Source organism: Kryptolebias marmoratus, linkage group LG14 (genome assembly GCF_001649575.2).
Source record: "Kryptolebias marmoratus isolate JLee-2015 linkage group LG14, ASM164957v2, whole genome shotgun sequence".
Classification (NCBI taxonomy): domain Eukaryota; kingdom Metazoa; phylum Chordata; class Actinopteri; order Cyprinodontiformes; family Rivulidae; genus Kryptolebias; species Kryptolebias marmoratus.
The window spans coordinates 10,548,169-10,575,631 of record NC_051443.1 but is presented as its reverse complement, the minus strand read 5'-3'; the positions used below and the strand labels follow the sequence as shown (position 1 = coordinate 10,575,631).

Below are 27,463 nucleotides of genomic sequence, written 5' to 3'. Positions count from 1 at the left end.
CATTTATATTCATTTATGACTACTGTTTTGATTTTTTTATACCAGTTAAGACTAAATCAGACAATCTTTTTTAAAACTTAATTTGAATCCTGTAGACCTCCTCAAGACCCCAGAATTGGTGTTTCCTGACCCACACTGGGGTCCCAACTTTGGGAACCAGCGCTTTAAACAATCTCAAAACTTTTGTCACAAAGTCAATCCTTTCTTTATTTAATTTAGGGACATTTTTAACATGTAAGTACACATAAATGTTCAGTTAAGGATGATATTCATATCCCTTCCTTTTGAGGGGGGGCTAGGATACGCTTTTTGAAACTTAGGATTTTCAAAACAAAAGTGTGCTGTCGCTTTTATTTTGTAGGAGCGCTGTCAGGCTCAGCTGTGCGCGCGGCTCAGCTCGAGTCAGTCCCACTCCGGCTTCGCTGTTATTCAGCAGACGGCACTGGGGCCGTATTTATGAGCTTTGGAGATTTATTAATTTACTTTTTTTTTGTGCAAATAAAATAAATAAAAAATAAACCCCCTCCTCCCTCGGGACTCCTTCATAACCAGCAGCATTTTAAAGATCATCGAAGTTGGATCGAAACGAGTGAGTACAAACTGAGAGGAAAGTGTGCACAGGAGTGTGTTCGTGTTGCTTAGAGCGCGTGAGACTCGTGTAAGACGGGGCACGTGGAGGCAGCAGAAGTTCTGCACTTACTAAAGATGGATAACCTAATTTCATCAAGATCTGAAAAAAATAAAAAATGTGTCTTAGGAAGCAAATTGGCACGGCTCTTATTTTGAAATGTTATTATTTTAAACAGATAAAATTGCTGATTGGAATTAATTGCTGCTCGACGAAAAGATCAGCTCTTTATTTGCTAATGTCCGCTCCAGATTTAGTTAGAACTGTTCTCCAAACGTCCCAGGTCAGCATCTGAGTCTGCACACACACACACACACACACACACACACACACACACACACACACACACACACACACACCTACACACACCGCTCCATCCTCTGCGTCTCGCCCAGGATCCTCGCGGACGCACGCGCCCATGGCCGTGCCGAAGAGCGGCGGCACGCTGCGGGACCTGCAGCTGGCCCTGCAGCTGAAGATCGAGGAGCTCCGGCAGAGGGACGCGCTGATCGACGAGCTGGAGCTGGAGCTGGACGCCAAGGACGATCTGATCCGGCAGCTGCAGGTGGAGCTGGACAAGCACCGAGGCGCGTCGCAGCAGCGCGAGGACACGGCCACTACAGGTGTGTGTGTGTGTGTCCGACACACTCCTGGGAGACAAATCACAGGGCAAGGGTTAAATCAGTAACATGAGAACCAAAAAAACAAAGAAGTGTTAAAGACAGACTGTAAAAATTCAATTTAAAACCAAACCCTTTAGTCGTAAAAATAGTCCCTTTTTTAGAGCTTTTACGTTAAGATGTTGCTTTAAAAAAAACAACAAAAACAAAATGTGAAATTTTCTATATGTGAGATTTCAAATAACAACAGAGACTCAAAACAATACAATGAAATAAGTACAGGGAGTGATAAATATTTCCAACAGGGAAATGTAAAATAATCGCTGAGAGACACAAAAAATGAAAAATAGCAAAATAAATTCAAACAAAAACATATAATTACACTTTTCTAACTTAAAAAAAATCAATGCTGAGAATGGCTTACTTGTGATTGGCAGGTCTTTAAAGAAATTGTTATAGACAACAAAATTATATTAAACATATCTGTAAAAATAACACTAGAAGCAGTCAGAGAGTGCAATCCTCCGCCAAGGCCACAGTGTGATCAAAAAATAGTGCGACCCTGATCATAATCTGGATCAGCACCAGAATTTATCCTTTTGTTTTTTGTGACAATCCCAACATCCATCCATTTTCTTTACCCGCTTCTCCATTGGGGGTTGCGGGGAGCTGGTGCCTATCCCCAGCGACAACCCCAACATTTCCTATAAATTTCCTCCAAATCTCTTTTTTAGTTTTTACCTGATCTTTGCTAACAGACAGACAAACGAACCAACGAACACAACTTCCCTGGTGGACGGTACAAAAAGGGTCACATGTAGGAGCAGAGACAAGTTTTTAACTTGTTTTTGACCCCATGAACCCTGAAATCAACAGTGATCACCCTTGACCCATGAGGTGTCCAGCTGTGCAGTTTGACGTCCTTGTTATATAGCTGTAGAGTTAGAGCACGGGCTGATCTGTGATCTTGTGCGGCTGTTTAAGTTTGCATTGCCTGTTTCTTTGCTCGTGGCTTATAAGGCTCAGAGGTTCAGACTCCGGCAGCACCTGCTGAGCCTCAGCGCACCAAGAGACAGGCCATCTCTGCAGAGCCCACCGCGCTGGACCCCTCCCAGCTGCCTGACATCCCCCTCAGCAGCTACTGCAAGAGCAAAGAGTGAGTCTCACAAAGACAAAGCACATCACGTACGAGCCAAAGTGAGCCCTGACAATACGTACCGGACAGTTTGTGATCCACGTCAGCTAAGAATGATGATTTTGTGAACGTTCAGGTCATGTGAGCTGATCCACAGGGCTCTAATGAACAACGATTACATGAAGCACCTGGAAGGCGGGCAGGTAACTGTCACATCGATGCTGAAGTTTAGAAAATATTGTCTTGTTTTGGTGCTCATCTGTCACCTTACATGTGCAGATTCTCACCATCGTGGACTGTATGTACCCCACCAGCCTGGCCGAAGGCTGCTGTGTGATTCGAGAGGGAGACGTCGGCTCGACGGTCTACGTTCTGGAGGGTAAGGCTGCCTTAGTGAGGGTAAATGCTGTGGCGAGAAGTTTACATACACATATCTAATAAGGTCCATGTGTCAAACTCAAGGCCCGTGGACCAGATCTGGCTCTTGTTAGCATTTTATCTTCTTGGCAGAATTGGCACAGATCTTTAAATTTATTGATTTTGTTGTTCTGACTCATCTTTTAATCTCCGCCCACAAATTTTTAATCAGGTTAAGGTGAGGACTTCAAGGATTCCATTCCAGATGCTTAATATTAGCCTGCTTTATTCATAAAGAAACCATTTCTGATGTGTTTTTGGGATCACTGTCCAGTTGGAATGCCCAACTGTATCCACTGCATGATGCTGCCTCCACCATGCTTGACAGCTGGTACAGTGTTCTTAGGTTTAAATAACCTCACCTCAACTCCTCCAACCATATAATTCTTGTCATAACAGCCAAACGGCTCAACCTTTGTCTTGTTTGACCATATTTTGCATTTTCCAGAAGACATTTGGCTTGTCCACATGGGCGGTGGGAAACTTCAGTTGAGCATGAAGGAACAGTTTTGGTCAGAAATGGATTTAAGAAAATCCACAATAAATTCCAACTTGTGCAACCCAATTTGTGTCATTGAAGTTGTCTGCTGAGTAATCATTCGACCCTGGAAAAAGAGCAATTCAAAGAAATCCTTGGCCCAAAAATGAACGACATTCATGCCTATGATGGGTGGATGCAAACTTCTCTCTGTAACTGTTGGTCTGTGGCGACAACGATTTGCACTGACATAAACCTGAGAATAGCAGTAAAACTAAATGGCAAATGTAGATGTTTTGATTGCTTATGTTCCCTTTGTAAATTTAAGCCTGTTCTGCTCAAAGTTACTAAAGTGAAACATTGATTTGGACAGATATGGACTGACAGCCCTTTTGTCTCATGAGCTGCACAAGATAAAACAGCCACCCAGCATAAATGGAGGCTCTATCAGCTAAAAGAAAGGAGGAGAAAGCTTGGAGAAAATAAACTAGCAATTAAAGAGCCTACATTTTGCCACTAGGTGAGGTATTATCACAGTGAGGTCATTGTCTGGTTTGTGATTTGTGCGGGAAGTGATAAAATCTCGTGCACACACACGCACGCTGCAGGAGAATGCTGTTGCGTTGCAGCTTTACTGGACTTGCCTTATGTTTCTGACACATTCAGGGACAGCCAGCCTTTCAGGCGCTGCTCCTGTGTTGTTTCAGAATGCTGATTCAAAAGCCTCTGCCTAAAGTAATTAATGAAAAAATGCTTCTAGTTTCGATTATTTTATTAAAAAAAAGAAAGGATTTCTGTCTCCATCAAATCAAGAGAGGAATGTGATCACTGCTCTTTGTCATTCAGCAGGATTACACAGAATAAAGAACTAATAAAGAGCCAGTTTCATTTCTTGGAGCATTAATAGAGGAAAAAACATCTCTTTGTGGCTCAGGACAACTTTTATCAAAAGAGCGAAATAAAACAAGGGCCTTGACAGAAAATATACTGCTCTCTCACTCTCTTTCTCTGTCTTGTCGTTACATGTTTTTTTTTTGTTTTGTTTTGTTTTTCAGAAAATTACTGGAATATTTGAAATGACATTTAGTCCACACATTCATGATCCCCACAGACTAAACTATAATTACTTTGATCTCCCTTTCATAAAACAACAAAGTAGGACATAAGATAATTTATGTTTTAGGATTTTTTATTCATATTTTAGGAAATGCATTTAAAGACACAAAAGGCATTTCATGTCTTCAAACATTCATTAACTCTGTTTTGAAAACAGCAAACCCCTTAACGAAGCTTAAAATAATTTTTGCTAAATGTAAGAAGTTGTTTTTATTATTTTGCTTTTATCATCTTTTTCCTATATAACTGCATGTCAAAACTCATTAATGAAAATGTGCCAAATCATAGATTTCCATAAATCTGATCACACTTTATGTAAGTGTGATGAAATGCATGGTCATCTATTACTATATAGTACTTTGTGGAACTCATATCAGGCTAAAAAGGTGCTATAAATCTCATATACAGTAAGTATATGAGGTATATTCACCCACACTCACTCATAATACATACATATGTTTTCATTCTATCCATGAAACACTTATCGAGGTTAAAGACACTGACTTGTGGTAAAGATGAGGACGGATTTACTAATCTCCTGATTAAAATACAATCACTCCACTCAAAGAAAGAACTCCTGCACCAACTCAGAGTCCGGAGCCTGGCAAAGTCCTGAGACCATACCTCTCCCAGTATACGAGACAATGGAAGCTACAACCTCAACAACACACATTTACAAGGCTGGAAACCACCCTAGGAAATAGAAGGGATGGTAAAAATGAACTAGGACTTAAAATGGTCTATAGCTACAACTACCCAATGAATTATGGGGTGAATATCAAAACTCCCTCTTTGAAAACAACCACAGTAGGAATGCCAACAACAAAATACACGTGTTACTTGTAAGTCTTGAAACCTCTCTGGCAGTAGGCAGTTGAGCCTGAACATTGTGGAAATGTGCTGAAGGATACCTGAACTGGGTTTGGAGGAAGTATTTCTTACAGTTTTTTTCTGCTGAATCAGTATGCCACCATAATCATTAATAAGGACGTGGTAAGGGGGTGGAATGGTCCCACAAAAGTATTGGCAACCAAGTTGACTTTGGAACAAATAAGCAGTTCGCTGGACCATTACGTGTCTGAGCTTTGATGACAAGGTCTTCTGTGCAGAGATCCATGACAACAAAACAGCTGGCAGACAGGATGAGCTCAGCTTCTGTTAGCTTTTCTTTTCATGTAAATAAGACATCTGACTTCACATTACTTATGCCTGGAGAAGAGGTTAGAGTAATGCTCCCCTCGAGCTGGGATGCCATCTTACCCTTATATATACTGTACCAACACTATTGGCTCTGTGACTACCTCCTTTGGCGAAAGTGTTTTGTAAAAGGGCCTACAGAAAGCACTTGGCTAACACTTTCTCTTTAAGGATGGATCTTGATGATGTTTATCTATGAAGTCCTAACGAGACATCAGTGATTTTCACACGTACAGCTTTCCTTAATATTTCCAGGATGTAAGTTGTGCAGCAGTCAGAGTAGAAAGAAAAAGGCTAACGCTGCAGGTGAAAAGACTGACAGGAGCTGAAATCAATGGAGTAAAGCTTGTAATCATCAACAAAGAGTGGAACTGAGGACTGTTGAGGAAAATTGGGCAGAAGCAGGTTGTGAAGTGGATGAGTCAATCAGTTAGCAGAGAGCGGGGCAGGCAAATTTAGAAGTTGTGTAAGGTAAGAAGACAAAGCGGTGCAGAGCCTGAGTACTGTTATGCAAACCTTCGAGCAGCTGTTCATGATAGCCCATGAAAAAAAATTGCTTTTAGTCTTGTGTTCATAGTGGTGTCAGTCTCTAAATCTGTTGTGTTTATTTCTATCTCCAAAATGTCTTGAATGCTCATTTTCATAGCTGTACGCACAAAAAGTGAGACTGCCAGTGAAAATTCACCTATTTTCTCGCAATTTTGAGTCACCAACCAACAGTCACAGCCTAGGGAGATATTTGCTTAACTGATGGCAGTTTAGGATGGTTTATTGTGAACAGGCTTGGGTGGGAAAGTATCTTGAGAGTGGCTTTGCTTGAGGACTTTCTCCATAAACAGACAGAGAAACATTCGCTCGATTTGAGAATTTACGAACAGACTAGGTTGGCTAATTGCCTTTAGCAGTCTACAAGCGTCATCCAGGTATTTTTGAAGGTGGTGACCAATGAAAAGCAGGTGAAACTTGACTCCACATACCAGACACTTCTTCTCTAATTAAGCACAAAAAAGGTGAAAGAGGAAGAAAGGGAAGAAAGGGAAGAAATGGAAAACTGGTCAATTTGAGGCAGCTCTCATAAAATATTTACCATGAATCATGCGTGTGTCTCCTTTGGCTTCGTAGGTCTGTGATGTGCATGTGAAATTATTACCCATTAAATAAAAAATCAGTAAGAAATTACCTGCAAGAACAATGCTTCAATCACAAATTAATTAATATGTCTGTGTGTTCACAGAGGGAATGGTAGAGGTGACCAAACAAGGGAAGAAGGTGTGCATCATGGGCCCGGGAAAAGTGTTCGGCGAACTGGCCATCCTGTACAACTGTACCCGCACAGCAAGTGTTACAGGTGAACACAAACACGTATTACACACCTCAGCCAGTGAGCCAGCTGCCTGCACCAATGAGCCCATCACTCTGAACAAAAGGGCTTGCCTTTTTGGCACGACAATGTGATCATACACATGTGCTGAGGATCCAAATAAACACATCTTAATACTGGGCGCAGTTTATCGGATTTGCAGATATCGACAACACTGGTGAAGGCAACCTCATCCATTTGGGACAGAAAATTCAGACAAAAGCAAACTGCAACGGCGATCAAACAACTATCTGCTGCTGCCTCTGTTGAAAAGATTTAACAGTTTTAATGCCAAACACATCACAACATAACATGTGTAATTAAATATTTATCATCTGTGGTCCTGACTATAAAAGTAAACAATTCTGAATGTTTTTTTTTTTTTTCCTGGCTTTAAATGTTGTTGAAAGGAGAATTTGGTCGCTTTAGAATCAGCTTAAAAAATGACAAGAAATACAACTGAAGTCCCCAATCTGCTTTGCTTCAGCTCTGCCTCAAAACTCTCCCTCCTGCAGGCTTAAGATAGGATGGCAGCCATGACAGCTACAGAATCAACTGTAATGGTTATTTAATAGGAAACCATCAGTCTGACAAAGGCATACGCTCTCACTAGGCTGCAACCGTTTGCAACAAATTGCAAACAGCATTCACGAGGGAGTCTCCAAAATGTCTTGTAACCATTGCAAGGATTTTCTATTTCACAGTGCCTGGATGTTGTGTTTTGAACATGAGGCAACTTTTTTCTCAAACTAGTCGAAGAGTCTGGGACTTGTCTTGTCCCTTCTCAATTTAGTTTCTGTACCTGTGCTGTTTTTTTATGTTTGTTTTGCTTTTGCTTTGTTGATATAAATGCAAACTTCTTGTGAATTTTGGCCCAGATGTCACTGGGAGTTCCTGCAAATTTGTTGTCCACTGTGATACTAAGTGAAAATGTTCATAGTTTCCTGCAATTTTGTGTCTCCAACTAGTCCCTAACAGTCTCGGCCCTGTTCTTGCAAAACACATTCAGAGCCCTATGTGAAACTAAACAACTTAGATTTATTTTCAAAGATATCAGTGATATTTTTGGGTATCAGTGTCATTTATTGCAAACAAGGAAGTCTGACATGTTCAGCAAGTCTAACGTGAATTTTGTTTTGTTTTGTTTAAGACGGTATCTGACAGGGCTGCGACTAGTTGGCATTTATAAGAGAGTCTCCAAACTACCTCCAGAATGTCTAACAACTTTCGCAGGATTTTCAGTTTCCCTGTGTGAGTGGCAGTAACGTGCAGAAAAGTTATGTATTCTTCTGCAGTTTTGAGTCTCTTAACAGTTCTCTTAACAGTTCAGTGATCAAATTCTACCAAATTCTAGATTTGGTAGAATAATAATGTCAGTCAAAGGGTTGACTGACATTATTATTTGGCAAACAACATCAATGCAACTCTAAATTCATTCCTTTGTAACTTTTAGTTTGCTATTAATTGCGTGTAGTGTAGTTTAGGTTGGCATCCAGTAGAATAAAATGCCAAACATGACGTTTTATTGAAAAAAATCCAAAAAGTGCATATAATATGAACACACAGTCTATGAGTGGGAGGGCTTATATCTTAAATTTCTGCATTTGCTTTCACAGTTTACACCAACTGCTCTAACACCTCTGCATGTTTACTCTCCATCTCAGGTCTCTTTCGTTTCAGACTGACAGCATTGCTTTGGATGATGGATTGGCTTTGAATGCAGGTGTCTCATTGATTTCTGTTTGTGTGCATCACTTTGATGTGCTCAGGGGATGTCAGGCCCTAACTGATAAAACTCTATTTTTGGCATGTTTCACTAAAACCTTTAGCCCGCCACATTCACACCATTGACTTTGAGGGGTGTTTCAAAATGTTTGCCAGCTCTTTGCAGCCCAGTTATCTTTAAATTAAGTCCCTCTCCTCCCCTCGCTCCTCTGCTGTGTGCCGCTTTCATCGGTGTCCTTGTGCCGTTCAATGTCATTTAAGTGAGTGAAAGAAAAAGAGTGCGAGCACGTCGTGAGGCTCTAAAGAAATCAGCGGCGTCTAAGAAATTAAAATGTTAAGTTGAGGAGAAGAGCAAGTAAGTGAGTGAAATAAAATTGACAGGAAGAATGTAAACTAAATGGAACTTAGGAGCGAGAATCCACCAAAAGAAATTAGGTTTCTTTCCCTCAGTTTGCTCTTACTAAAGTATTCAAGCTGCATTGACAAATCCTTTTAGACGTGTGTTAACAGTGGAAAGTCACCTTTCAAGAGATTAGATTGTATTATTTTTGTTTATTTACTGTCAGGGGAATTTGAAGAAATTGTCAGACATGCCAGAAAATGTGCATAAGGCCTATGTCCAGCTTATGTCTATTTACATTTAATTACCAAATCTTTAGATTAAATAACCAACTCTTTGTTGTGTGTTCAGCAGGTGGTGGTGGGGGCTTTATTAGACAGGACAAAGTAGTGTTTGATACAGTGAAATAAAACATAAAGGGAGATAGAGCAAACAGGACCAATAGACGTGTGCTTATAAGAAAAAATGAACGATGTCTTCAGAAATTTATCTAAGCACTTGTAATTAGTTTTTTCTGTCAGTAAGTTTATTCTCTATGAGCAGAAACCACTGATCTCTCACTCATTGGCTGTAAAAAATACTGTTTGCATTTAACATTATGTAGTCAGCTCTTTGTTAAAAAAGACAAAACCTATTCCATGTAGTACTGGCAACGCATATGATCAGATTTTCTAATGTGTGAATGAAATGTCCTACATTAGCAGTATCACTAATCTTAAAAAAGATTCAGCGATCACAAAAGCATAAATTATGCGGTGAAGTCACAAAAGTGTGAAAATGTTGGACTTTTAGCCTTTTTGGTTAAATCTTGGCAATTAAGTTTTTGCACACAATATTGCAAGATCTCTTAACGTTTGGAGGACGTGTTGGGAATGAGTCTCAGCTGGTACGACTGATTAGCTGCGGTGGCCATCTTGAATGGGGCTGAATCCAAAATTTATACAAGTGCATCCAATGATTACTTTTTGAGTTACGTTAAAAATGTGTCCAGTGGTCCATGAGGGATTTTGCAGACAGACAGACAAACTAAAAAACACGCAACAATGTTTACATTATCACCCACCTTTCTGTAATGGACAATAGTTAGCATGTGGAACATGGCTTATACCTGTTTCCTTTGTGATTGTGGAACATTTTCAACATATTCATGTGATCACATGTGGTCTTGTTGTTTTCGACATGGGATCCCACCTAAAAACATGATAAATTTATGTTTTTTCCCTTTTTTTGTAAGGCTTATCTGTTGTTCTGCTGCATCTGCCTGTTTTTGTCTCTGCAACCCAGAGGACTGCTGAGTGCTGTTTAATATAGATAATCCACTGATTAGGTACATAAATGAACTTTGTACAGCTGCTAATTTGATGCGACTTTATAAAGTTATGTTCCCATTCACAGCTAAATGTGTGGTGATTTGGCTTTTTTTGGGGTTTTGTTTTTGTTTTATTTTGATTTTAGTTCTTTGGTTTTTGTTGTTTCTTTTGTTGTTATTTGGTTGTATTTGCTTTTCATTCTGTCTCATGTTCATGTTCATTTTCACTCTCCCTCAGTCATTCACTTCTCTGTCAGCCACACCCATCTTCACCTGTCCCGACTCAGTAATCAATCTACCTGTTCCCACTCACCTCATTATCCCCAGTCTTAAAAGCCCGGTCATTCTTCCCATACCTCACTGGTCCATTGTTTGATGTTTGTTTGCTGTTAGTCTGTTGTTTGTTACATGTTTCCGTCTTGTTCCTGGTTCCTGGTTCTGTTCCGGTTCCTGCGCTTGTTATGTTCACTTTCTACTTAGTTTTGATTTAGTTTGTTTCTATTTGTTTGCTGCCCCGTCAGCTTTTGGTTTTGGTTTGTTCTTTAGTTAAATAAATTAGTTTTCTTTAAGATGAGTCTGCACACCGGGTTTGTCTCCGTCATCTCCACCGATCGTGACAAAATGGGTGGTAACTTCATTACACAACAATTTCCAGCCTAATTTTAAAAAAACAACTATAGACTAGACACCTGCTACAGAGTGAATAATAAGATGACGTGTAAATGTAGCCAGTCTATTGACTTAAACAGACTGCAGTAACAATTATTAATTACAAATAGCATTGTTTTTATTTGTCTTCACTAAATTGGTGTTTAGCATTATTTTTAGCCAAGCAAGCTTTATTGATTTGACTTTGGAATATGTTGAGATGTGGGTTTGGAAATGAATGAGGCTGTTTTTGATCATGTCTGGTAACAGTATTAGCATAGTTAAAAGTTAGTTACCAGTGAAACGTTAAGCCCAACCCACATTAGTAGTGTAATTTTTGACAGTTTTAACAAAGCCACTTGTCAAATTACAAAAAACTGCTTAGTAAATTACAATGTGATACAGGTTTTTTTTTTTTTTTTTTACCCTGACCTCCACATACGTGTGTCCATTTGATGTGCGGTGAGAGTTTTGTCCTTCTGGGCTGACACAGCTTTCTCTGCATAATAAAGCAGGTGCTTTTACTGGGAGCCTTAAACACAGTCAGGAGTTCAATTCAATATTTGAGTTCAGCTTCACTACATTTTAATGGATTTTTAATGGCATGCATTTATGAATATTGGGTTCCCACAACAATAGAACGTGTGTTTCATGGCGCGGCACATGCACTAGAGAGGAAATATAGACTCATTGTTTTTCTGCACCAAAGAGCTAAGATTTGTCTCAAAAGTCTTTCTACTTATTGCACCTACACACTTTAAATGAATGTTCTTTACTGACACCAAAGGGAGTCATGCTCAGCTCACGTTTACCAGCTAAAAGTCAGTTGAAAGTAGACAAATGTTTTTAATTTGGGGATGTTTATGTGCAACATTGATCTCTGATGACTATGCAGCAAGATATGGAGGAATGTCTTGCTACATAGCCAGCAAGATGGTTTAGTATTTTCTAGCCACAAACAATGATCGTTCCAAATATTCCTTCTGTAAATTGGGAAAAATTGTTAAATTTAGAGAAATTTTTCCAATAAGTAAAGTTCTGGGTCTGAAGGAAAGGTAGCACCAATGGTTTTCTTTGAATTGTGATTAAAAACAACAAAAAAAGGGGTTTTACCTTTACACACAACCAAGTACAATAAAAATTTTAAAACGTAATTTCTACATCTCAGTTTTATTTTTTGATTCAGGTGTAGATCTGTGTAATTTTTAATGAGTGTGATACAATGTTCTGCTCAGAGTGTATGGATTATGGCAATTAGAATTTTAAAGTTATGATTATTTAAATTCAACCAGACTTGTTTTCCCAAGCTTCTTTTAAATCGGACTCCTGGATTATGCAAATTTCCCTTTAGGACCATGTGTTTACAATAAATAAATTTACATCTATGTTTTTTATAAAGCAACTTCTTTGCTTTTAGGACTGATTCTAACTGAAACTAACAATAAAAAAAAACCTCACTCAGATGTTGGTTGGACAAACTTGATGGATTTGGGTTTTTAGAGTCATACTTAATGATATGTTCAGAAAGGTCGTTTGTGGTTTCTATGACTTTAGCAGTGCATTTAGGGTCATTGTCCTGTTGGTAGGTGAACCTCTGTTCCTTCACCTCTGACCAGCTGTCAAGTCTCTGCCAAAGAAAAAACATCCCCACAGCACTGTACTGCCACTATTGTGCTTTGCTGTAGGGTTCTCAGCATGATGAGGTGTTGGATTTGAACCAGATGATGTTGTAAATGCAGTCTTAGGCTCATATGACTACATCATCTTCTTCTAGATGTTGGGGAGTCTACAATAAGCCTCACAGCTTTTTTTCTTGTCTTGAAGCAATGACTTTTAGCGGGCCACTCTTCCATGAAGCACAGCTCTGCGCAGCTTACAGTGCTCCTATGAACAGATACTTCCATCTCTGCAAAAGAGCTGCCCAGCTTCATTGAGGTTGTCTTTGGCATCTTGGTTACTTTTCTGATTAATGTTCCTTCTTGCTCAATCTGAGTTTTGGTGGTCAACTCTCTCTTGACAGGTTTGCTGTGGTGGAATATTTTTGGTAGAACTAAGCAAATTAAAATGAATTTGTAATGTATATTTTCAGCTATTTGAGTAAAACCTTGATTGATTGAATTGATTTCTACTTGTATAAGTTTTTTGTGTATTTGTCTTCAGCTCTGACTGACATCAAGCTGTGGGCAATCGATCGTCATGGTTTCCAAATCATCATGATGAGGACTGGTCTCATGAAACATTCCCAATACACAGACTTCCTCCGCAGGTAAATGGTTTAAATGGTGTTTAACACGACACTGTTTTTAGTTCCCATTTTACAAAGATGACTCACAGTTTTCTGTTTGTAAACTCTCCTCACAGTATTCCCTCATTTCAGTCTCTACCTGAGGACGTTGTCAGTAAACTGGCCGATGTTCTGGAGGAGGTGATCATTTTCAGACAATTTCTTTATCATTAGACACTCTGCCTCTCCCTCTGACAAACACAAAAGCCTCTGTCCAGTAATCAGACTCATCTCTTCTGTGGGTTTTCTCAGACTCTTTATAGAAATGGGGAGTACATTATCCGCCAGGGAGCCACAGGAGACACATTCTTTATCATCAGTGAAGGACAGGTGAGAAAGATGAGTTTATCAGGATTTGTGAAAAGGATATAATTAACTGTGAACAAAAGAACAAGAGGCAAGAGGTGGTTTCTTCATTTGAATTTGGCTTCTAAATTGGTGATAATGAAATGCAAAAGTCAGTGTTATTTAAAAAAAGCACAAATTGCGGGAAATTTATTAAATCTTTTTTTAAAAAAGTCTTGATGTAAAACATATGTGACATCGCATATGAAACCATGTAAGGTACACCTTTTGGGTTTTTAGTTTTAAGTATCAGGAAGAAAAATCTACCATTTATTAATAAATAATCAAATGAGGCAAACACAACCTCAAATGTAACACAACTGCAGCATGTTGACCCTAAATATCAGACCATGTAATATTCAGAAAATTTACCAAAACCCTAAGAGCTCCATCTCAAACTCTAAAAGCCCCAGTTAACATGTTAAATGCTAAGTTTAATGACAATAAAATTAGACACATGATTCAGTGGTTAAATTACCTCTTCATGTTCTGCAAAAGCCTGTTAATTACCCATTGATTCAAACCAGCTGTGTTGGAGCAGAGAAACAAGGAAACATGCAGGATAGTGGCCCTCCAAGGACCAGGGTTGCCTACCCCTGGTATAGAGTGTATTATATTCTGTCTTGTTCACTTGAGGGGCTACACAGCAACACAGCATTTGCTAAAACTAAAATAAAAGGCAGCTAATCCTTGTGTTTGAGAAATTATTGACACATGCAATATTTTGCTCTGAAATACTGTGAAATTAGAGGACAAAGGGCCATAAAATGAAAATGCAAGCGTGTCCAAATTGCACTTTAGATGTTTGTGTGACCACCCCCACAGGTGAAGGTTTCTCAGCAGCTCTCGACAAATGAAGAGGAGGTGACGGTGAAGACTCTTTGCAAAGGGGACTGGTTTGGCGAGCAGGCTTTGATAGGGTGAAATATACCCACACACACACACACACACACCTAGGTATGAAAGACACCCTCAGCACACTCTATAAATCAACAGCATGTTCCCACAAAGGTCCTTCCACAGCATCTCCCTGAACCCCGTCCTGGCACAACTCTCTTGGAACGCATCAGGATGCAGCTACACACCAGAAATCACTTCACTCTAGCAGAATACTGATGCAACCATTGCAACCACACTCCATCCAGGACCCCCTACACACTGCCAAAATAATAATAAACTACCATGACCTTGCTACAGAAGGTTAATGCCTGCTCAAAACTATCATGGACCTATCATTCTCTATTACATGTAATAGGAAACACACTGCATTCTTAATATAACCCTGAAGACTTATCTAAGACCCCACAGAAATCATCCAGCAGGGTCATCATCCAATACAAAATAGGGCTTTGGTACCAATTCTGAACAAAGTCTGAGTGAAATGGCAACAATTTGTTTTATCCCCTAATTTCCACCTATACCATTCTAGCTAAAGAGATGGCACATGTCCAACATCCACTTGAAGATCTACTCCCACAGACATTAACGGTCTGCTTTCAGACGAGCAGTAAATACTCCAGTGAAGAACAAACACGATGAAAACAGCAGCTTTGCCCACAGCAATCAGAATTTCTAATCCAGGACTGACGAATCAAAGCTATGAAGCTAGAATCATAGGTCAGGCAAGGTTTCATAAAGTGTATCAGAGTGTTTGTAGTTTTTTTAATGCATGAAGTGTAACATAGAGCAAATTTTTAACTGTCAGTTCTTAATAAAAGCATATAATCCCATTTTACATTTATTGTTAGAACCAGCTGCAGTACAGAAGGGGGATAAGGGAAAATCATGTTTTTATTTTTACTTTAGAGACAATAAACAGTAATTCTGGTAAATGTTAGTTTGAACCTTAGATCCATTTAAACACTTAAAGAGATAGTTCAGACCTTTTGAAGTTGGGCTGTGTGGAAAGGTTATGAACAGTTAATATCTTACCTGTTACAGATAGCTCTTTAAAGAACCTCAGTTTGGAGAAACAGTTTAAATCTGACTAAATGATGAGCTAATACCTGGAATCAACTTCAATCTAGTCCAAAAATTGAAGGAGCTGGTTTCATTAAACATATTGAAGGATATTTTGAAAGATTTTGTAAGAGTTTTATCTGATATGATAGATATATTTTTGGTCATGTATCGGTCCTATTTTAATTAAGATATTCGATGGTTTATTTTATTTAACAGTTACTTGTTATTGTTAATAAAGTTGTTTTATTAAAAGTTGTATCTGACATGAAAAGATATTCTTTGATCAGTTAAAGATGCACCCTATTTTCAGAAATTTTATTATATTTCTTTCAAAATAACACGCCTGTAGCGTGATGCAAAACTGGCAAGGGTGTGAGGCTTATAAAATTGTGTTCTTGTAAACTACTAATACATTTCTGAGATTAAAGTTGTTTTAAGCTTGGAGCAATCTAATTTAGTCTTGGTCTCATCCATCTGGTCAGAAATAAACTTTTTTTTATCCAAACTGAGGTCGTTCCGAGAGCTTTCTATAACAGGTAAGACATTAATTGTTCATAACCATTCCACAGAGCCCCACTTCAAAAGATCTGAGCCACTCGTTTAATGCTGCACAGTGAGTTATTGAACAGTCTCTGCTATCAAACTCTTACTGCATCCCTCCAGCAAGTTGCTCACTTCCCCAGACAAATGCATGTTTTTTTTTTCATATCTCACTGTGAAAACATCCCTGGCGTTCTTCCTCGCTGCTCTTAGCTTTGCTCCCACCAGCTGTTCTTAGAGAAAAACTGTGAAAAAAAAAAAAACTTTCATATGAAACCCACTCAGCAGCATACTCACAGACACATTCAGAGTTTAACTGAGAGCATAGTTTGAACATTTAGCAGTTGACGGTAGTAGAGACAAAAACTCTGAGCTAAAACAAAAGCATTAATCACGAGTTCAGTCTCATTTAGTGGATACACATGGGACTCGATACAGTGGGCACATTACTCCATTACTGCAGTGTGCAAAAAGGAGTGTTATTAGATCACCATATTGCTGTGACAACAGCTCTATAGTATATCTCTCCAAAAGCAGTTAAGAGTTGCACAAACAGCTTGTTTCTTCCTTTGTTGCAGCGAGGACATTCGTACCGCCAGTGTCACAGCCGTGGGAGACGTCACGTGTCTGGTCATCGACAGAGAGTGAGTCGAAGTCGTTGTTTCATGTGAACTTTGGCTTAAAAAGAGGTTGAAGGCTGTTTCTTTTTGACTGGAGCTTCTGTATGGCTCAGGTCCTTCAAACAGCTGATTGGAGGACTGGATGGAGGCAGCAGCAGGCAGCAGGACAACGAGGAGGTCAAGGCTTTGTGAGTTCAGCCGCACAGTTTGAGAAAATAATTTTAGCTTCAAATTGAAAGGTTACTGTAGTAAAAACTTCACATGTAAAAAAAAAAGGTTGTTTTTTTACTGAAAATGCTTTGGAAGTCTAACATTTTATTGCACCAAAATGTTGACTGCTACCTTTAAAAATAGTTTATTCTAATCAGCCGAAATATATATAACCTCCTGAAACTATAACTTTGAGCAGTCTGGAAAGTCGAAGGATCCTCCCACAAATGATATTATAATGATATTCACTGTCACTCATCTATGCTTGCTTCATTTTGTTCAGGGTCACCATAGGCTGCAGTTGACCGCAGTAGTCTACAGAGTGGAGCAACAATTTGTCACTTCCTTTTCCTTCAAACCGGCACGCCCTGTTTTATGGGAAGACAAGTTGTAAAACTGCCTAATAAAGATGAACGTAATGAGTGTGAGAAATGCATTCCCACAGGGAATGCATTTTTTAGGCTATTTGTCTGCATATGACTTATCAGGACACAGGGTGGCGTTGTGTGTCCAATCTGATGAGCTTCAGTTCATATTTGTGAAGGTTTTTCTGATATAAAGCTGGAGATTGTTGATCGGCAGAGACATTGAATAATTTTTTGGATTTCAGGCCTCAATATTTGGGTATTCAATAGCTTCAAATTGATGCTGTAGTCTTATTTACCCTCAAAAGGAGGCGGGAACATTGTGCATAAACTAAGTACCCAAATGTGTTGCTCCACTCTATGGGTGAGAGGAAGGGTTATGCTTTGGACAGGTCTCCAGGCCATCCAAGAGCCTGTTTGGGCAAGGGTTCTACTTTGCACCATTTCATCCATAACTCCAAGTGACTGGCCTAATGGTTATCATGATTTTATGAAACAGTCTATATGAACCTTCTTGACTGAAGGTAACATATTTTAAGTATTTCTTCTTGCTTCTTGCAGACAACAAGCAGAGGCTGACTTTTTCTCCATCATATCACTCACTGATCTCCAAATCATCTCCACCCTGGGGATGGGAGGCTTCAGTCGTGTAGAGCTGGTGAGCGTACATGTGTGGCTGTATAAAGATCCTATTAATTTATGACTTCAGCAGACACGCTTGTGTGTTCAGGTTCAGTTAAGGACTGATCCCAGTCGATTGTTTGCCCTGAAAGTCTTGAAGAAACGTCACATCCTGGATACCAGCCAGCAGGACCACATTCTGTCTGAGCGCCGCATCATGATGGAAGCTCATAACCCGTTTATTATCAGGTCAGAGTGCACACAGTGTTTATCCATGGCACGCCACAATAACTAAGAGGATGACCATTTTAGATTATTCTACATGCTGCTTTTTTAAATCAAAATCTATCTCTGCTCTTATGTGAAACTGTTATTTATTAATCCAAAACAAGCAAAAACAAAAAAAAAACTAACATCATCATAGCTGAGACACAAATATTTATGATGCACCTTTGTGCCATCAAGGTACGTAGTCACAGAACTGAGTTGGCTGGTATGTGTGAAGTAGAAGGAATTCATCCGCTATTCTAATCAACAATATTGCTGTCACCATGCTGTTCCCACAATGTGTGTAAGCACGTATTGTCATATTGGGGCTTAAAAAAGGGCTTGTCTTTACAGTCATGTTGTGAAACTACAGTGTGAAAGGGGCTATTGTTTCTGCGAGGACTGCTGTTGGAATCAAAAATATGCATTGATGTGTTTGAAGTTAATGGTGTGCTTTTGCTTTATTAATATGGCCGACAATTTCATAAAAAACAAACACTTTTCAAAGGTAACTCTTTACATCACAGCACTATTTGATGCATTTTATCTACACTGTGACTTTGTAGTTAATCTGATAGTGTTCAGGGCAGAGAAGCAACGTGATACAAGTGTAAGGCTGTAAAAACCAATAACATTTACTTTAATCACTATAATTTTTTTTGACACCACCTTACTTTTTCATCAATTACTCTGCCTGAAAGGCTTAAGATGCTCTGCTTTGTGGCACAGGTTTCACATGGACCATTACTGGACCATGTGACAGCAAACAACTGACAGGAATGCATAAAATAGCAGTTGCATGAACATCTTTGAGATTTTTCAGATTAAAGTTGCTCTAAAATGGCTTAAATTCTCAGCTCAGACTGTTCAGACTAGCTTTTACTTCAAATTCCCCAAGACCACTTCTGAATGACATTCCAAAGTGCTAATGCTCTGAGCCTCCACAGGAGCAAGCAAAAACGAAAAGGACATAAAGCACAAAAAGCATTATCATTCTATACGCGGCAGAAGTGTTTGAAAAAGTCAGAATTTTCTCCACACAACATCCCGATGAACTTTAAACAAAACATCTTCACACAAAAATGGGTTCATCCACAGGACAAAACTCTCAAACAGAAGCTGAGTCACATTCAGTGTACTGGGGAGTGCTTTGACCTTTTATATGTGGGAAACCAACAACACGAACACATGGCATGCCACAGTAAAGCTCAGCTGCCCCCCCCCCCCCGTATTATTCCATTAAGAAAAGGTGCCTTTAGTCAGTCAGCGTTTTCTGTTAAAGCTTCTCATTAATGGAATACCATCAGTTAGAGACCTTAACACATATAAATTATTTTACGTTCATCTTAAACAATGGCTGATCAGTAGTCAGATTTGTCAACATTAATCTCTTGCCACTGACATAATGTGTTTCACTCGTGAATATGCAATTTTTTTTTGACCCAGTGTAAACCACGTGTTTTTATGATTTTATCAGCATTGTTTGTTAAATTATCATGCATCTACTAAATGTTTTAATCAGTTTTATTAATGTTTGATACTCAGTGATGATTTTATGCTTTTTACGTTTTGCTACTGCTACATGTGCTTAAAGAATAGCTATGTTCATCCTTAGAACTACTCCCACTTGTATTTTACTGTTTGCTGCCATCATTGTTGCTGTTCTATTATGTACTAATACTGTCTTAATATGTTGTTCTTAATTGTTGATGATTTTATTGTTTAACATTCCATGTTTTCTTAGGGTGCCATTGTACAGCTGGCTACCAGGACTACAGATGAAAACGAGCCTCTGGCTAACTCTGGCATGTTATAGATGTACTGTTATTAATATGCACTGTCCTGTTAAAAATAAAATTGAATTGAATGGAATTGAATGGAACACCAGTGTTCAGTTATACAAAACTCTACCCGACCTTGTATATTAACACAATGTTTTTTTATTTGCCATGTTTTGTTAGGAAGGGACGATCAGGAAAATATCACCCTTAAATGAACAATCTACTGTTTAAATCCATTCATATTCTTTTTTTGCCTGCAGGTTGTATCGTACTTTCCGAGACTCCAAATGTCTCTACATGCTCCTGGAGGCTTGCCTTGGAGGTGAACTGTGGTCACTTCTTCAAGACAGGTGTGCGACTGAGTGTTCACCTACTGAAACATGTTGAAAAGCACAAGGAAACTCTTGGAGGGTTGTGGGACATTTTGCAAAGCTTGTTTTCTCACGATAACTAAAAATGACTTCCAAATCAACAAATGAGGTCATTCTCTGTGGTTCTTGAGATATTTTGCTAACAAACAAACACAGTTGACTTCAACAACGGTTTGAGCAAATATTTTACGTAATGAGTAGCACTTGTTGTATGTGTTGTGAAGGACTCTCAGCTACTACCACAATAAATTAGATGTTTTTTTAGGTGTACCAAAAAGTAATACTTTTATATTTCTTGTTTAAGGGGCTCCTTTGATGATGCCACCACTCGTTTCTACACAGGCTGTGTAATCGAAGCGCTAGTGTATCTTCACTCCAAAGGGCTCATCTACAGAGACCTCAAGCCTGAGAACATCATACTGGACCAAAGAGGATACGCCAAGCTGGTATGGATGCTATGTCTATATGTGTATCCATTAAAGATGGTGGAAACTCTCCAAAACTTAAAATTCTGAGATGGTTTTGTTCCTTGTTGAAGGGGGACTTTGGTTTTGCCAAGAAGGTGGGTCTAGGCAAGAAGACATGGACATTTTGTGGGACACCTGAGTACATTGCCCCTGAGATCATCCTGAACAAAGGTCACGACTGCTCAGCTGACTGCTGGTCGTTGGGGATACTGATGTTTGAGCAGCTCAGTGGGAGGTACAGCTGCAAAACCTCAGTGTCCCATATCATGATTCCAAAGTCTTCTTTTTGGAACTTTTCCTTTTATGTTTTTGTTACATTTGATTGATGTGATTTGTGAACTTCAGTCAGCTCTGTTTTTGTAACACTGAAAAAAAAAATTATTCCAACTGCCTCGCTCTGTTTGTCTCCAGTCCTCCTTTCTCCGGCTCTGATCCAATGAAGACCTACATCATCATCCTGAGAGGTGTCGACATGGTCGAGTTTCCCAAGAAGATCACCAAGAGCGCAGCTAACCTCATCAAACGGCTCTGCAGGTTCTCTCAAGCTTACCAGATTTGTTAAATTATGACGGCTGCTTCTCCCTTTCTAAGGGTAGTACTTCACTGCAACTATTAGAAACTAGTTGGCAACAAAAACCGCAAGAAATCTGAGCGTTTGCGACCAGCGAGACACATTTTGCCAAGCTAATTTTTGAAAATCACTGTTTATTTTCATGTGTACAGCTTGCTACAGTATCTGCTACAGTGCACTTTTGAACCAATTTTTTTGTCCGACAGGGACAATCCTTCAGAGAGGCTGGGCAATCAGAAAAACGGAGTGAAGGACATCCAGAAACACAAGTAAGCTACTAAACTTCATTCTCCGTGTGTTCTTGCTGCAGACGAGTTCGTAAAAAAATGTTCTTGTCCTTCAGGTGGTTTGAGGGCTTCAACTGGAGTGGCCTGAGGCAGGGAAGCATAAAGCCTCCGTTCACACCCACCGTGGGTATACAACAGAGTTTTAGCAGGGTAAGAAGATGCTGAAGGAGCGCTTTAACTGACTGCATTTGTCCTTCAGGTGGATGGGCCACTGGACAGCAGCAACTTTGACTATTTCCCAGATGATGCAGAGGAGCCTCCTCCTGATGAAGAGTCTGGCTGGGACACAGAGTTTTAATAGGATGGAGCATTCTGACAACTGAAAGCCAAGATGAAATAAAACAAAAATCTCCTGTAAAACAGGAAATGGAGCCATATTAACATATTAAAGCTTTTTTTTTTGTTGTTTAATTTATCATTGATATTTAATGTGCAGAATACAACAAACATGAATAAAAACAAAGCTTATTACAAAGGCTATTATTATGTCAATAATGAAAACTAGAAAGGTTCCTAGAGAAACTTTGAAGGGGCCTTCTACTTGGTGTGTGATTTTGTTTCTTCATCTTAAATCATAATGACTCTATAAGTACATGTAGATGTGCATATAATGATTACTTTCTCAGAGTTTCTCTAAACTCTGTTCAGTGGTTCATTAGATACTTTGCTAACAGACTTTCTCTTCAATAGTTTTTAGGAACATTTCAACAAAAAAAAAAAAAACTGAACAATTTCTTAGAATGACTCTAATAGTTAATCAGTTATAGAGGTGCATCCACCGATAGATACGTTCTGTTGTTCATGAGATATTTTGCTAACAGACATTTTTACCTGTAATTTACAGCCATTTTTTTTTCAACAAGAAACTAAAGAATCTTTTAGTAGTCACAGTGTGTCACTCACAGCTACTGTCACACCAAATATTGATTCAGTAACTCTAAAAATGAGAAGTTATAGCCGATCTTGTGCTTTCTAAAGCAGCTGTGGCAGCCATCTTGAATCAGAATGAGTCCAAAAGTCAATCAGTTGTAGATGTGCATCCACTGAGATTTTTATTAAAATCTGCCAAGTTGTTTTCAAGATATTTTGCTAACAAACATTATTCACAACAGTGTATAGGAACATTTCAGACAAAAACCTAAAGGACCTGTTCGCAGTCACAGTATGTCTAGGGTATCACTGACAGCTGCTGTCAAACAAAAGTTTCGATCAGTATTTTAGTATTTTTGTGACCTTCCTGTGGCTGTTGGGACACCAGAGTGAAGAGCTGGGTGTGATCCACAGAGACAGCTAGACTCTTTAATCCCAGGATGAGACATTCATGAGGGGAAACCTTGCAGTCTTCTCACCCAGACCCCTGTAGCTGATTGTGTTTCCCAGTGAATTCTGTTCTCTTTTTTCTCATCAGAGTTTATCAGAATGTTTAACCCCCTCCACCGCCAGGCAGAAACCTACAAATCACAGTTTAATAAAAGTAACTCAGCTCCGCACGCACTGTAACAAACACAGACGAGATTTAAAGCACGTTGAAACTCACGCCAGTATTTTGCTTACAGCGGTCACGGAGCGTGACCTTTAACCCTCTGACCCCGGGGCAGTTTATCTCACATTTACCCTGCCTGTAGGCTCGTTTCTATTTACAATTTAATGTCCTGGATCACTTTTACAACAGTTGATTCTAACTTGTGCTGAGAAATGTAGCTTTTTTGTGTTATTCGTTATTATTTGCTTTTTATAACATCTAATAAAGTCTTGATTTTGACATCATATGGTGTTTGTTCTGCAATAAAGAGTTTGTTTCTTTTCTTTAACACAGCAGGACTTTAAATGATGTTCCGGGTTAAAGAAGCTTAAATTCGCCTGTCCGTTTTCATTTGATTCCCCCATCAGGGTTGGGCTTCGTGTTTTGTAATGCTTTCTGCTCAAGAATTGTGTCTCTGTTTCATTACTCGCCATGGTTTCTCAAAAGCTGCTGCACTGGGCGTTCACGACGGCCCGTTTCACTGTGTTCACTGTCAATATTTGTTGTCATCATGCTGTGTTCCACATCAGGGCATAAATAAAGACGAAAACAGAAACAAACTGAGCTGTGTTGGCTTAAAATGAGTTTCTTTAAGATTAATTTCCTTTGAGATGTTTACAGTTTTCCATATTTGTCAGATTCATCTTAAAATTAGTTTTGTTTTGTTTTTTAAAGTTGCACATAATTACAATTAATAAGTATATTTCTGAATAGTTTCGTAATTTTTTAGAGATAAAGCACTGGAATATTCTATTAACAGAATAACTTGCTGTGGCAGCAGTGATGGTTTACCTTCTCCAGAGGAATGAGTGAATTAACTTGGCTAACTTTTTCCTCTGGCATTTCTCTCATTCTCTCTCAGCACAAAGCTGCAGTGAGGCACACAGCCCTGTTCAGGTCTCTGAAGAGATGTTTTGTCTGGTTCGGCTCCAAATTATGGCTATAGATGTCACCGTTCTTGTGTTTTCTTGGGTGTGCTGAAACGTAAACGACTGAAATACCCCAAGATTCTTCTCATCCCAATTTCATTTCAGAAGTGTAGTAACTACTTTGTCCACAGCAAATAAATGTCACTTTTTTGTAGCTTTTAAGGTAAATTTGCTTCATCGACATAGCTATTGCACATTTTGGATAGACACGGTACAGATGATGATACTGCCACCACCGTTTTTGACCGCAGTGGTGGAGTAATGATGGAGGATCCACAGAACTGGATTTTCTTCATATAAGTAGTTTTAGTGAGAATGAGGTTTTTTGTCTCACAACTGATGTTTGGCCTTCTGAAAAGTTCTTCCATCTCAAAAGATCTCATTCACCGTGATTCCTGACCACTGACTTACTGATTACATACCTATTTACCAAGGCCCTTACTCACTATTGTTATAGTTTAATATTGAGGTAACTGGTCTGCATCTGTGTTCAGGCCTGAGCTCCCATGTTGAGAGACACTGTCTTCAGCCACAAATGCCTTTTTAGGAAAGTGAACCGTGAGCTCTTACGCTGCACGTTGCTGAAAACGTGCAGATGTGGACACATAGCTGTTGCTCGTTTGAAGACCCTAGTATATCCCCATGAATGGAATTGAGTGTATTGTTCAGGTCCGTCCCAGTAGGATGCGGGTGTCTTTTTACTGTTCGGGGTGTGGTAACATAATTATAAAAACAAGCAGCCCCTGAGAAACGGGGGATCTTCACAAGATTGGCCAGAAGTCCTGTTTGGCACAGACTGTTGTTTTGAATAAAATCTCACTGTTCAAAATAACTTCTGTCTGTCAAGTCATTTCCATGATCGACAAAAGCGTCGCTGAAGGCCCAGAAGAAACGTCCACCTTTTGAAGACACTTCAATATTTAATATGTAGAAAGTCTGTTGGTGATTTCAGACGCCCTCTGTTTCAGACAAATACAGTCTGCTGTAATTTTAAACCCTTAAAGGAATTTTCATGTTTAATTTTTTGTTTGCAGCCTTCTATCAACATCTGTTCTTTTTCTTTTCATCTGTTCTTTTTCTTGTCAGTCCACTGTTGCTCTGCTTTGGCGTATCTCAGACTAACAATTTGTCTTCTGTTCTCCTCATCTTCAAGTAAAGTCCAAACCAAACGCACAACAGCAACTTGGACATCAATTTCTTCCAAGTTCATGTTTATGGAAGGAATGATCCCATATATGTAGGTACACATCATGCGACCTGAAACAGCATGCGTCTGGATAATGTTATACTCCCAACAATGGAATAAACACCCAGCGACAACCACATTGTAAATGATTTATTTAAAAATGCCTAGAGCACAATAGAATATGCAGTTATAATGAGATGGATAAGAAAAACAATCTATAGCAACCCATATTAAAAGCACCACAAAGCTGTGGCAGTGCAGGCAGAGTGTTTGCATTGCGTAGCATGAGATTGTAAAACATTGTTGGGTGACTGTTAAAGAACTTTTATTATTATGGTGTGTATGTCAGGCTTCGGATGTGCTATTTTCACGTTGCTGAATGTTTCAACGTCAGCAATAAGTCCATCGCTACCTAAGCTAGAGTATCAGATATTTAAAGAGTTTCTCATACCTACATATCTCAGTCCATCCCAGAAACCCAAGACAAATACATCAAAATGAAATGGGGTATAAGAAATTCTTGGTCTTAGTTCAGTATGGGCTCTTCTGTCAAACCAAATCAATTCTAATGACACTCATTAGTTTAATAAATTTAGTTCCAAATTTGTTTAAAATTTTGCACCATTCCTTACCTTAATTTGTTTTTTTAAAACATTCAATTGTAATTACTGGCACACAGGGTTTCAGACAAGTCTCTCGACCTTATAGATGCTTTTCACTTTGACTTTTACTATCAAATGCCAAACCCTGTACAGGTCCGTTTCATTGTTATGTCCTATATACAGTCTTTATATAGGCCCATGTGGACTTGCGTTTTGTTCTAGAAGCACCTCCAGGAGAACCAAGGTGAAAGGTTACAGCAGAGGTTTAGGTAACACCTAAATCATGTTACTTAAATGGGTTTTTTAGTCTTTCATTCGTACAAAACAACAAATGTGTTTTCCTTCTGATGTACGGTCAGAATTGTGTGGAGCTGATGACCAGAGTTAAACGGCCCTGAAAGTTCAGGTGGTATTTTTCCACATGGCTTGACAGGAGGAGGTGGAGTGAAATAATGTGCAAGGGTGGGTGATGCTTAATGGCGCTGGCTGGCCCCCGGGGCTCTGAGGTTCACTGCTTCCCGTGGTCAGCCGGGCCGAGAGGGAAAGGCAGCCGCCTCCATTAACGACTCTCCCACACGGCTGGTGACCGACCCTCAGATAGGACACACACAGTTTTCCACATCTCCCACACGAAAAACAGCAACTCTGCATCTAAAGCATGGACGTGGCACAACGAGAGCAAAGTCAGAATCACTTAAAGAATGCACACACAGAAACACACACACACACACACACACACACAATGGAAATCATCACAAAACTATAGAAGCATATTGCTGCAAACCCTGACAAATTTTCAATGTGAAAGGTTTTTTTTTTTTTTGTTAAAACTAAATCTTTTCCATGTTATAATCTGGCATTTTATGTTCCTGCACATTACGTAACCTACCTGCAGCTTTTAGAGAGCGTTTTGCTACTTTTGGCCTTTAACTAGCATTTAGCATTCTTTAGCTTTTAACTAGTGTTTTGCTCATTTTAGCTTTTAGTGTGTGTGTTCAGTTTCTTGTGGCTTCAGCAACTCAGTTTCAGCTTCGTCCTGCCAATTTCAGCAGTCATTCAGCTCTCAGAGATCACACATTTTTTCAGAAGATGCAACTCCTCAAGCTATTTTGTTCTATTCTGACAAACGATTAATGTTCATAAACCCACTAGCAATTCAGATTTTTAAGGCTTTCTTCAGACCTAACTGGTTGTGACTGTTCCAGATTATTTTTAATTGCAAAGTAATCGAGATTTTACTTTGCAGCAGAAAGAAATGAGCTCATTAGTCCTTTCAGCTGTGAAACTAGAGGAAGCCATAATCTTGTGGTGGGCTCCTAATAGTTTAAGCAGTGATTGGGAAGTGGTCCTGTGAGCAGTGAGCTGTGACGGGAAACAAATGAAAGTCTAAAATTAGCCCCAGAGTTGACTGCCGCTCGGAAATTCCACCTCGTGTGTGTGGCAATATCCAATTAGCTGCGTGTGGTTAATTACACGTGTGTATAACGCGTTAACTGTGGGAGCGGCGCGCCCTGATTGGTCAGTTAGCCGGAGGCTCGCTATAAATACAGGCTGTGGACG

General features: G+C 39.3%; 1 protein-coding gene across 2 annotated transcripts; it reads left to right on the top strand.

The window, feature by feature from the left end:
• The first annotated feature begins 400 nt into the window (after nt 1-400).
• On the top strand, nt 401-22,637 carry LOC108230933 (cGMP-dependent protein kinase 1). 2 transcript variants are annotated; one of them, XM_017407567.3, is made up of 21 exons: nt 401-589; nt 1,024-1,251; nt 2,269-2,404; nt 2,520-2,586; nt 2,663-2,762; nt 6,826-6,939; nt 13,134-13,239; nt 13,335-13,398; nt 13,510-13,587; nt 14,428-14,522; nt 16,683-16,748; nt 16,838-16,912; nt 17,861-17,957; nt 18,030-18,169; nt 20,229-20,318; nt 20,644-20,785; nt 20,878-21,041; nt 21,218-21,340; nt 21,584-21,646; nt 21,721-21,787; nt 21,864-22,637. In XM_017407567.3, the coding sequence occupies exons 2-21, from the start codon at nt 1,047-1,049 to the stop codon at nt 21,960-21,962; spliced, it is 2,091 nt and encodes a 696-aa protein (XP_017263056.1). In that variant the 5' UTR covers nt 401-589; nt 1,024-1,046; the 3' UTR covers nt 21,963-22,637. The 2 variants fall into 2 exon arrangements, with proteins under 2 accessions (XP_017263056.1, XP_037835261.1); XM_037979333.1 differs by lacking the exon at nt 401-589 and having other exon boundaries at nt 1,015-1,251.
• Nucleotides 22,638-27,463: the final 4,826 nt, after the last annotated feature.